Source organism: Lepus europaeus, chromosome 20, assembly GCF_033115175.1.
Source record: "Lepus europaeus isolate LE1 chromosome 20, mLepTim1.pri, whole genome shotgun sequence".
In the NCBI taxonomy this organism is placed as follows: Eukaryota; Metazoa; Chordata; class Mammalia; order Lagomorpha; family Leporidae; genus Lepus; species Lepus europaeus.
The window spans coordinates 18,933,876-18,946,765 of NC_084846.1; the positions used below are offsets into that span (position 1 = coordinate 18,933,876).

General features: G+C 38.1%; 1 protein-coding gene across 1 annotated transcript in view; it reads right to left on the reverse strand.

Annotated features, from left to right (window-relative positions):
* Positions 1–339: 339 nt before the first annotated feature.
* AGMO (alkylglycerol monooxygenase) overlaps positions 340–12,890 on the reverse strand; it is a 363,458-nt gene continuing 350,907 nt past the window's right edge. The window contains exon 13 of the mRNA XM_062178333.1: positions 340–1,212. Coding sequence (XP_062034317.1) covers positions 1,138–1,212 — 75 coding nt within the window. The 3' untranslated portion in view covers positions 340–1,137. The remainder of the gene's footprint in view (positions 1,213–12,890) is intronic.

The following is a 12,890-nucleotide window of genomic DNA, read 5'->3' on the forward strand; positions in this document are numbered from 1 at the left end:
GGACAAATGTGCTGGACTCTTGCATCCTGAATGGACACCTGCAGCCAGACGCGGTTAACAGCCACATATTTTCCTCTGTTTATGGCTCAAGGAACGCATTCATATAGTGAGGTGAACAAACCCACCAGACTCCCTAACCCAGTGATGAAGACGTGCACAGCCCAATGACCAACAGCACTTTTTATGATTTAAATTACAATTTGAAACCTAAAAAATATTGAAAGGAGGAAGGGATAATTCTCTCTATTTTATTCTGCTTCTCCCTGTCTTTTCCCTCCTATGGAAATCCTTGGCAGATTTTCACAATTCCAGTGAACAGTGTACACATAACACTGTGGGCAATTTTATTTAGAGAATTTTATTAATATTAATCGTGACAACTCTTGATACAGGAATTATTGATAAGGAATGGTCCTTAACTGGCAAAGCAAATTGACCAAGCATATTAGATGAACATATCACAATTTAGTCAACTGAACAAACTACTTTTGACAAAATTTATTAATTTTCATTTCAGTGATGTCTTTTTCTGTAATGTAGCTCTTCATTTTACATGAGTTTGAAAAGATAAATCCAGCTTTAGGCAGACAACTAATTAATAAATTTTCATGATGACAAACACAAGGGTACCTTCAAATGAAATATACAGATAAGCTTATTTTGGTGCAAAGCATGCCTGAACCCCAAGCACGATTTTTTTTTTCATAATATGCATGTTCTGTGAACTTTTGACAATCCCTCATTTGCATGAATTTCAAAATTTTTGGCCAAAATTAGCTTATCATTTTAGTTTCACTTTGCCTTAGCTTTTTGTAAGTCCTTTGAAACATCAGGGCAATGTTGTCAAAAACAAAAAAAGCAAATGCAATATTCATCCTTTGTTCTTTTTTTTGCATTTTCTCTTCTACAAGTCTAAGATGCTACCAGTGAACATAGCTTTGTCATACTTGAAATCATTTGTTTTTCAATTATCAAAATAAAAGTAATTGTAACTGCTTTTAATTTTAATAGAAAGCCATAAATGTGAAAGCAAGAAAGCATAAAGAAGTAGTTCATGTAAGCATTACATAAGACAATCATAGTTCCACATGCAGGAATATACATTGTTATGAACGGACTCTTGTGCACAAACTCAGCTCATTTCCACGGGCTGGAGGCAAGTTGTTTCATGCTCCTCACTCCCCAGAAGGCAACGCAAATGGAGAAAAAAATCTGAAGAAACAGAACATAAAGAAAAAAATCAAGTAGAAGTGAATCAGTACTTTTGTCCAACTGAATTAAAAACATCTTAGGGGAAAACGAACACCAACATTTTAAAAAGGTAAATCATTTAAAATGAACGTAGCTGTTATTCACGAATAGAATTCTGCCAATTCAACTTAAAACGTGCTATTACGTGAAGACAGAAACAAGAGGAAAACGTTTTGTTTCTCTGGCTGTTTTCTTCTGCTCACAAATCTGAGTCATTTCCAGCGATGGGGTTCGCATCAGACAGCAAATGACATAAAACTCTCTTTGCATGTGGGTGGGGCTACTGCAGGCCCCTATGCACCTGAGGAAATGACGTCATTGCTTGTGTGCAGGAACCCTTTGGAATAGGAGACATGAAAACACTGGGAAAGAATCTTTGCTGTCTGAGGCAACTTGACCTTGCTTCAGAGGGACTGCATCCAACAGGAATTACATTCTAAGCACCACCGCTAACCTACCTTCCCGGGCTTTTGATCTTATCAGGTGTGAAAAGGTAATGGGAGAACTCCTTATCAGATGAAAGACATAACTAAATCATCACATGCAGCCTCCAGAGCACACTGAGACCACTCCCTCAGGCTCAGGAAACAGCAGAAACTCAACAGTAAACCTCAAGTCAGATGCACTCAACGCTTGAGGTCTAGGGATTCTACCAAGAAGGATGACGGTCCTGGCTGTGATTGTCCATTTTGCATAATCTGAGCCCTACAACGCCCGTTTACCCACGCCTTCTACTCCTGAGAGAACAGCCCGGTTAGCCTAGCCTTCTACTCCTCCTGCAGGAACACCAGGTCAGCCCACCCTTCTGCGCTCCAGAGATAACATCTGGCGCCAGTCACAGTCTCTGCACCCCTGAGATCTTCCTAAGCCAACCTCCCCCTTTCCCTTCCTGTATCTCCAATCACTAAGGGAAGGGGTTGCTTTCCCCACCCCCACCGCCGTGTTAGGGGTGTGGCAGTTAGAATGCGGAGTAAAGAGAGCTTTGTGTGAGGAGCTCTCTGTATTTTTTCTTGTACAAACTTCCTGCCAAAACTACTAAAATAGGATAGGTTCTCCTCCCCAGGAAAACTGTCACTATTCTTGGAAGATCTTTTAAAATATCACAGGGGCGCACGTTCAAGTACTAAAACGGAGGCACAGAAGCTAGTGTTCTTGGATTGGAAACTAAGGCAAAGCTGGAGCCATAAACTGAGGCAGGACATCAATGCACAGAGAATGCCCCCAGCCAGTGCTCAATCTACTATTAAAGTTTGAATAATGGCAAGGAATCTACCAATGATAATAAAACAAAATCACTCCCACCCGCTGATGCTTAGATTGATGACTGGGTTGTCCAGCTTCATGTGAGACTTCTGGTTCTTTCTAGAGAACCATCATCCTTTATGTTAGCTAGTCTGATAGCTCGCTTCTGATCTACACATTCCTTCTGGCCTATAACACTCACAATATGAAAAGGTATGAAAAATAAAATCAGCAGCAATTCCGAAGTTGAAGTCAAGAATAATATTAACATTTTGGAGTTGCCTCAGAAGTCAAATACAATATATTTAAAAGCTGGACTTGATTTTGTTTCTTCTGACTGTAATTCAAGAGAGATGACCTCATGGGATTTCTCACAGTGGTGCCAGGTAAAATAATGCCAGGATTGGAGAAATACATGTGAAAGCTTAGACTTTGCAAAGAATTGTCTTTATGGATGTGGATTGGCTAATGGTGACAGAGATGTGGCTAAGAAGACAGCCACTCAAGTGAGATGGAGGTGAAAAGTCGTTCGTATTGGAGCGAATGGCTTCATTTGGATCCAGAATATTCTAAAAGCACTTAATAGATACCTTGTGTTGTACAAGGTACTGGAATCTGAAATATATCTGGCAAAAGAAATTTTATCGGTTTTTGAATCTCGTGTCTATAGTTGCATGGATCAACCATGGAGAAAGGCTAAGGACTATTATTTCAGTGACAACTTGAAATCTGTATGTAAAAATGTGGGTGTCAGAATTTCCCTCTTGTCCACTTCTTATCCTCTATTCCACCCATTCTTTCATGTGGATGCCCAGTAATATTAAGAAGTCTGACCTAAAGAGAGTGGAAGAGATTGCAAGGCTAGTTCATGACGTGCTAGTTAATCTATGCCAAGAGTTGGACCACTGGAAATGGACCTGCCCTGGAGTCGAAGGATGCCCAGGTCAGAGCCACAGATCTTATTGGCTCTAAGCTGAAAAGCCCTTCACTCAGCCCAACTTCCAAAGTGACCACTGCAGCTGAGGGGATGGCCAAGTAGGGTCAGCAACATTGCAGGCAGAACTGTAAATTTCTTGTTAGAGATGCCCCCTGCCTTTACCCAGCCAGCTCTCCTCCCAGGCCAGCCAAGTCATGAAAGTCAACAGAGTGCCTTCCCCTAGGAGGTTCACACCTCCCTTAGGATATACCCCATGTGAAGAGATAGATAGGTCTGGGCCTCTTAACTTACAAGGCCTAAAGCCCACCAGATTATTATCAAGCCCCTTCTGTCAGGTCCTATTTGCCTCTCAATCAGAAAACTTAATTGTAGCTTAGACAGCACCTTTCTTAGCTCCTCTAAAATAACTCTGTCCTTTGTTCTAGACCCTGTCTAGCGCACTTGGGCCTCATTCCTTTGTAATCATAACCTCTACCACCAATGGCTCTACTCCCAACCTGTGTGTACTGATGGTCCTCTTCCCCCACTTAATGCTGTATAATTGTTCAAACCTGGTAAATGCCACTCTTAGGATCATTGGTTACTATCCTCACCCTGTCTTTTATGACCTTGTCTAAATATGATCAGAGTCGGCAAACTTGGAAGGCTTCCATAGCCTTGGCAACTCATGACAACAGCCTAGGGTGATTACTGGCGCCATAAACTAGAGTGTCAATTTGTTGGGTCAACAACAGGAGCCACTGTTCACTTGCTCCTCATGTGGGATCTCTGTCCTTAATGTGCTGTACATTTTGATTTAATGCTATAACTAGTACTCAAACAGTATGTTTCACTTTGTGTTTCTATGTGGGTGCAAACTGTTGAAATCTTTATACTAAATTGATCTTCTGTATATAAAGAGAATTGAAAATGAATCTTGATGCAAATGGAGGGGGAATGGGAGCAGGAGAGGGGAGGGTTGCGGGTGGGAGGGAAGTTATGGGAGGGGGAAGCCATTGTAATCCATAAGCTGTACACTGGAAATTTATATTCATTAAATAAAAGTTAAAAATAAAATAAAATAAGGGTTACTTGAAAAAAATTATTAAATGAAGACAGGAGAATTCCCAGTTAGGCAAATAGCATAATAAATGAAATTCCAGTGTGTTTTTTGCAATATTCTTCTGAGATCTACAGATATGATGTTTCTGGATATGTATGAACTCAGTGTACACTTATTTTGTCCTAGGTCTGAGCAAGCCCCATGATTTTCACAGCTGGATGCAAAATAGGAAACAAAGGAAGTTCATTCTCAGTGTCAAGTCCTCCTTGTGCTAACACATCATTAGTGGCCCTTGTCTTCAGTCCGTTTCCTTGACTTCCCAGGCATTTCAACTCGGATGCCTGAAACTTGGCCTGTACAGATGCTCTCGACGCTTCCTCCACTACTTTCCAGAACCTTCATCAAGTGGCAGGTGGCTAATCTAAGCCACTAATCCATATTAAAATGCTAGTGGGACATGGTGTGCTGTTCTGCTGCCCCTCCCAATTATGTCTGTGTTTTAAGAGGCTTTATTCCAAACGGCTGTAAGGACGAGGAGAGGAATTGCTTCTTAAAGGTGAGAGAACATCATCCCAGAAGCTGTGGTTTTTGCATGTGGCATGTCGTCAAAGCACAAAGCCAGTGCATTTGTCTTGCACCAATATACATGTCTGCCTCTACTGATTTTAACCCACACATTATATTACTAATTAATGACTTCATAAGCAAAGCAAGTCGAATATAACCTAGAGCTTTGGGCAATGTCAATTACAACTAGCACATTCCACAGCCTTCATGGCAGTGATGAGATGAAGTACACTTATCAACTCATCTAGCTTTTAGTTCAACTTGAAAATAAAATGAAAGCATTAAAGTAACTATTCATTAGACAAATTAAATCTCTGAAAAGTCATTTTGATTCTCAAACATGTATACTTAGTGTCACAAATATTTAAATGGGGAATATTCACTGAGATATCAAGCTACTTCAAAGTGCTTATGAAAAATTGAATTAGAAGAAAACTTTATTTTGTTACAAATAATTAAAATCCATGCATATTTTTTTCATGCCACACATTGTCTGCAAAATTTCTGAAGACCTCTTTTATATTTAATTTAATTTATACCTGTTGGCAGTAACAGTAAACTTATGTATACACCCCTGAGTCACTGATAATTTGAATAAGTATTTTGTTTATTTTTATAGTTTTATATTCTATCTTGCCAAGGAAAAAGCTAGATTTACTTTAAATATGAAATGACACTTTTGTTAAAACTTGAGACAGTCACCTTACAAAATATTAGAAAAATAATGTATGTTTCTCTGTTGATTTCCTAAAATTCTTTTGGAATGGATATAGTTATTTTATGTCCCTATCAAATTTGAATATGAATATGTTATAACCTAGTAGTTATTCTGACACTGACAAGACTCAGAAAAATGACAGTTAAGTGACTGATTGACAGAACTAAAACAATTATAACCGGAAGAATTTGTTTTTTGTTTTTTGTTTTTTTTTAATTTTTGACAGGCAGAGTGGACAGTGAGAGAGAGAGACAGAGAGAAAGGTCTTCCTTTTTTGCCGTTGGTTCACCCTCCAATGGCCGCCGCGGTAGGCGCGCTGCGGCCAGCGCACCGCGCTGTTCCGATGGCAGGAGCCAGGTGCTTCTCCTGGTCTCCCATGGGGTGCAGGGCCCAAGCACTTGGGCCATCCTCCACTGCACTCCCGGGCCACAGCAGAGAGCTGGCCTGGAAGAGGGGCAACCGGGACAGGATTGGTGCCCCGACCGGGACTAGAACCCGGTGTGCCGGCGCCGCAAGGCGGAGGATTAGCCTAGTGAGCCGTGGCGCCGGCCTGGAAGAATTTGTTTTAAGGGAAATGCATTGAACAGGTATTATTTTTGACTTAATTATTTGGAAAAAAATTAAATCCATTCTTTGTTAAGACAACAATGTTTTGTTATTTGCATGGTGATTATTCTTGCTGTAGAGATAAAAATACAGAAAGTTCAAACCTGAATTCTACAGCGCTTCTTTATTTCTTATTAATGCAAGAGAATAAATAAGCACAAACAAAACTAAAGTAGAAATTAGAGCCCAAAGTACTGAAGGAGGCTCCTACAATGAAAACTGCAGAAAGGTATTAGGTAGTGACAGATTTTGAGATTTGTAAGAACAAGACAAATGTCAACTCTGAAAAAATAGGAATTCTCAGTTTTACTTCTGGAATATTCTCCCAAAACACTTGGTCCTATGCAGCCAAAAAAACAAAGCCCCAGAGAGAAAGTTTCCAGACAATGCACCTATTACTTGGAAATCTTGCATTTTCTTTTTTTGCATATTTCTATAACCCCTTCCAGGGACAATTCCATCACAGCTGTGTTTTATATAAGATCATGGGAGGATTTATTGCTATTTAGATTTTAAATCAAACATAATTAGTTTTCACTAGTTTTAAAATATGTATTAAAGTTCTTAGCCGAGGAAGAAAAGTTTGCAAAGAAAGCTCATTGGAATCCCCTTGTGATAACAATGGCTGGTTTGAAAAAAAAATTTATCTTCCGCACCCTTAACTATTTACTTACACTTTCATTTTAAATTTATTTGATAGGCAGAGAGACATAGATACAGACAAACAGAAAGAAAGAGAGCTCCCATCTACCATTCCCAAAAAGCCTGCAAAGGCTGGGGCTGGGTCTGGCAGAAGCCAGGAGCTAGGAACTCAATCCAGGTCCTCAAAGTGAGTGACAGGAGCCCAATGCTTGAGCTCTCATGGCTGCCTTCCAGCGTTAACAGGAAGCCAGAGTCAGGAGATAAGTCAGGAACTAACTCCATGTATTTTGATATGGAATACCAGCATCTTATCCACTAGGCTAAATGACTTCTGATACTAATTTTTAAATGAGAGGTTGTAATAAACATGCACAATCAAGCTTTTTTTAAAAAAAAAACTGAACACAAAAATTAGAGTAAAGCTTTATAATCCCTTAGCTAAACTCTGAAAACAGAGAAATCATCTATCTCATTATTTGACTAGTCAACAGGAGGCAATTAGCCTGACAAAATCTCGAGGCTCAGTTTACACAACAAATGCAGCATCTTTCACCTCAGCTGTTTCTTAAGTTCCCCAGAACTGATTCTGTCTTATTATGCACAATGGTTATTCACTCCTAAAAGTCTAAACTTCCCAACAAAATGTGCATCCTTTGCAATGGTACTTCTGAAGACAATTCAACTGTTCATCTGGACAACGTCTGTGCTATCACAGTTACATTCGAAAACCATAAATACTAGAAGCAAGGTTAGAGATCACTTAGAGGTCTTGAAAGCATAACTACAATTCAGTGAATATATTTGAACACAGTTGGCATGAATTAGCTACCGTACATGCAAATCCATCTGGTCGAAATTGTATGAATCATAATTAGCATAAAGTGAAAATAGATGCTACATGTCTCCAAAACATCTGTGGATTTTTCATCTTTGAATGCAAACTTTTGAGTAAAATGCCTTTATAGTTAGTTTTTTTTTTTTTTTAATTTCCAATACTGCCCATGCTGTTGTAAGGATATAGGAATCTGATAATATGGTTTTTAAAATTCCCTTTGGTTAATTAGTACATTCTTGCCTCTCCTTGGAATCAATGATGTGTTGTCTTTGTCTAGTCACATTCTTTTCCTGGAAAATTTCTAAATGTTTTTATGCACAAACTCTGTATCTTTTCAATTTTATCTAATTAATTTTTTTTGTTTGAAGTCAGTCAAAAGGACAAATGTGAAGACAAGCCCAACTTCCTAAAATTAACATGTAGAAAAAATAGTTGGCAATCAAAATTGATTAGACACAATTGATATTCATGAGGCAGCCAACATATATCTTAAAAAGGAGGCTGACATATATTCATTTATTTTTTCATCATTCAGGTTCTCAATACTTCAGAACGATTACACTTTTTATCACTTTTCCTTCAACTGCAAAAGAGAAACAACACAAATGCAAGGAGAAAAGGGTTGCAATAAGGTGAAATTACCAAAAGGTCCAATATCATTTGTAAGAAGTTATGTCAGAGAGGATGTTGACCACTGTGTTGGGAAGAATATCTTAGGAAAGGTGTGCTTTTATTAAAAAGAATATTTTTACACCAAGAATCTTCCCCGTACTTGTACTTGCCATGGAACCTTACACTTTACTTTTTATGATTGTGAGAAGGAAGTGAAAAAAAGTGCAATGACAACTTTCAAGGATTTTTTTTTATAAAACTGGGAATAATTAAGAGATGGAAAATTACAAGGGACTTGGTGAACATTACCTAGTTTCACTCTGTGCTGAGATTCTTAAGCCTTCACATTTGAGATCAGCAAACCACTCGAAATAACCTAAACCTCATACCCTAAAAAATCATGGCTGAACTTTTTCTCTTTCAAGGGTTAAGAGCCCAGAGAATTTGAAAATTCATTATTTAAAGTTCCTTCTTTCCACTTCCATATTTCTGCAAATAATTTTTGGTTACAACTAGAAATAAAATTTCATCAGCACAAAATTATTTGCCTCATACTCAGTATGTTTTGCAACTGAAGAGGTTGGAGTCAAATCATGTGTCCTAAAAGAACTTTCTCAAACAATGAGAAACATGACAATTCACATAAATTCCAAAACGTTATGCCTTTCTAATACTCTTTTACTTCTATGAGGTTTAAAACATTCTATAATCCTAGCTCTGTTGTGACACAACTCATCAAGAAAATCAGTTCTGATCTTCTACTGAAATACTCACCCCAATTCTATCACAACAGCCCCCTGATCACCATTCTATTCTAAAGAGAATGCTTCTGGCATTTCTCTGACACATATCAAGAGCCTGAGGCATCTCACACGGATAACAGTCTTTAATACTTGATATACAGAGACTTAAATCCACAAGAGCATGTGCTTAGAAACATAGAGTATCAGCCAACACTGAGTCTCTGGAATTCTCAGTCTGCTGTAAAAATTTCTTGGTACCTGTCTACTATCTAGGAAGCAAAACAAGTTATCTTGAAAAACGAGTTCCATTTTAGGTCAAAAATACCGCATGTTTACAGAAGTCATCGCGATGTCTAGTTTTGAAAAACAGGACTATCTTGGAAAGCTGTGCTTTGAAAACATTGCCTCGTCCTGTGTGTGCTGTGTCAAAGCAGGAGTGGAGCCCCAGTTAATGGGAGCCTCCCCAAGTCGGCTGTGCGGAGGCCAGCAGCTCACAGATGGCTTGCAGCTTGGGGGATTGCTCTCCGTGTTCTGCCAGAGATGGGGCTGCCCAAATGGTGTCTCCTAAGTCATAAACCGCATCCTCCCCAGCCAGCCATGCCAGAACTGGGCCCGAGGGGGTGCACAGTCTTGGCTGATGGGAAACCAAGATGGCTTCCTAAGGAAGCCACAGCTGCTTTCCTGCGAGGCGCCCCTGAGGCCGCCTTTTCCCTTCCTTTCCATTTTTGACTACCTGTTCTGGCAACAGTTCCAACAAAGGCCGAGGCAGGCGGCAGGCACCCAGCTGTTTTCAATAAGCCTTGGCAACATAGGTGCTGATTACATAAACATTGCAGACATTTGAAGAGCAGGTTTTCTAGCTTTCAAGCTATAAAAAAGGTGTGAGCCTCTACCAACACCCCACATCTCTGTTCCAAATAATGGTGATGATGATGAGGATGGTGGTGGTGGTGGCTTTAATTATGAAAGCAAAGATTATTCAAGAAAATGATATCCCTAGCTGGTGGGTAGGACCTCAAATTATACAGCGTATTGGGAAGATGAGAAATCTGCTTTTCACAAGAAAGGAAACTCATAATTTTTTTTCCTCTTAAATGAAGCAGCAAGGTCAAAATGTGTACTTAATGTGACTTCCTATCTTTCCCATAACCAAGGCAGAAAACAATCAGATGTGACATTATCCATTTGAATCATATGATACATTTTTTTCATTGACATGCATTTAAAAACTGAATTTTAAAGTCTGTTAATATCTCCGCCTAATATATTAATGAAATATCATTATAAAATCCTTTATTTATGTTAATATCAACTCTAGAAATCTAGAGATGTGGATATTCATTTCAATTAAGATGAATTTTCTGAGCTTTTAGCGATTATAACCATTTAATAAATTTAATATCTGAACACTGAAAATGTAAATAATGCCCTCATATTTATAGTTAAAAAATGCAGTTTTTAATGCTTTCTATATTTGACATGAAAATAATAATTTAATACTGAAAGAAATAAATTGGAACTGCAGTATTCTGTATCTCCAGGTGACTGTTCAATTTCCTGTGAAATACAGTGATGTTACTATTAGAGTTGCATTTAATCTAAGATTCCCACTTATTTTGGATCATGCAGCTCACAAAAATGATCTTTGGCTATGTCAAGTCTCTTTAATACATTTCCTGTTCTTTCAATAATTTTCTTTCCTCTTGAGGTGGTGGAATATGTTATTTGATCTGGATTTTAAAATGGACCGTTTCAAAAAATGAATGCTACTGAATAAAAGCAGCCCAGGGAATTGTTTTCAGGTTCTTTTAGAAGTATAATTTTGGACACAGTGATTAATTGCTAATGCAAAAACACGAAGCTATTCATCATAAAATGAAAATATCATTGGTAAATTAGTGAAGAGACTATGAATGATGTTCTGAATAAACATCACAGTTCACTCAAGACACAAAATGACCTATTAAAACCAAAAGACTTCTGGGAAAAGAAGAGTGAGTTGTTCCAGTTCAAGGCTTTGCTTCATGAGGTTGTTTGGATTGTAAGTTTCTGCATCATCAATAGCTTCCCCAATTTTTCACACAATTACAGTGAATGCTGACGTGACATTTATAAATTGTAAAGTACTATCAAGATGAAAAACATAGATGGTTAAAGGATGCTAATTTTTGTTATAATGACAATATAGCAAAAGTAGAAGCAGAGGGAAAAGAAGATATGAACTATCAGCAAAATTTGGAACACAATAGATGTTAGCCAACAGGTCGTAACTTAAAAGGATGCCTTTGAAGTTTTGGATATATAATAATTGCTGGGAAAATACAAATCTATTACAATCTGAGTTAAGATTTTATTAACTACAATTATAGACCCATCGTTATTTGTTATATCCATTATGTAACTTACACTTTAAGAACATGGAGTTTGGGTCTGGCACTGTGGCTTAGAAGGTTAAACCTTGCAGTGCCTGCATCCCATATGGGCAACAGTTTGAGTTGCACCTGCTCCACTTCTGATCCAACTTCCTGCACCCACGTGGAAGACCTGGAAAAAGCTCCTGGCTCCCGGCTTCAGCCTAGCCCAGCCCTGGCCCTTGTGGCCATTTGGGAAGTGAACCAGCGAATGGAAGATCTCTCTCTCTCTGTATCTCTGCCTTTCAAATAAATAATTGATTTTTAAAAAATGGAGCTTAATGTATTTGTTGAGCTTTATGCCAGCCCTTTGTTATTCATCTTAGTCCTAAAATCATTTTAATAGTAATTCCTTCCTTATGTGTGATGCAAAAAATATGGAATAAATTATTTTTTAAAAAACCTTCCCACCCACTCCTATCACCAAACTTCTGTTTTCAACATTCATGTTGCATTAAATGCCTTATTCATAACCAAAGCCACTTCAAAACAATGATTTGTATACAGACCTTTTTCCAGAGAGGATCCTGAGCAATATAAAGAGAATATGTACACTAAAAGTTCTACAATAAACAGACAACTCTTCAGTGGTGGTGTTTCTTGAAACCTTCTTTGACAAATATAAAGAGTAGTACATTGAGCAAAGCCGAGTCATTCTGAGCAGAGACAAGACAATGAAATGCTAAATCCTTGGACCAAGCAATTGAGAACTGAATTGCTTAATAAGGGACTAAATTTGAAAGAAATAATGAAGAAAGGTAGGAAGACTGCCATGGAGGACTTTTTAATCCCATACCTTTGCTGTTTTGCAAACAATACCCTACTGCACGCAAACAATACCCTACTGCAACTCTTGAAAACTTATTAAAATTTTCAGTATAAACTCTACATAGGAAAAATGAATATATGAAAATCAAAACTGACAGCACAGTAAACTTCCAGGTTCTTTTCTAATCAATACATTCTTGTATTCATTCACTGTTTGGTTAGTGCTAGGTGTAAAATACATAAGGAAAAAAGAGCAATATCTACTTTAAAGTGAATGGATGTGCAAAAAATTACATGGACTCAGTCCCCACTAGGCAGCATGAATTCCCAAACATTTACCATAGTCTTGCTTTACTCTAGGTATTTCACCGTTATTGAGAACTTACTGGTGAGTAATACAGTCCTTTAATTCATGGAACTTAAATCTACAAAGTTGTGAATGACTGTATCTATTAAAGTCTGGTAGATTTGTGTCCACATATTCAAAAGCTCAGAGTTCTCTTCACAATGATATCA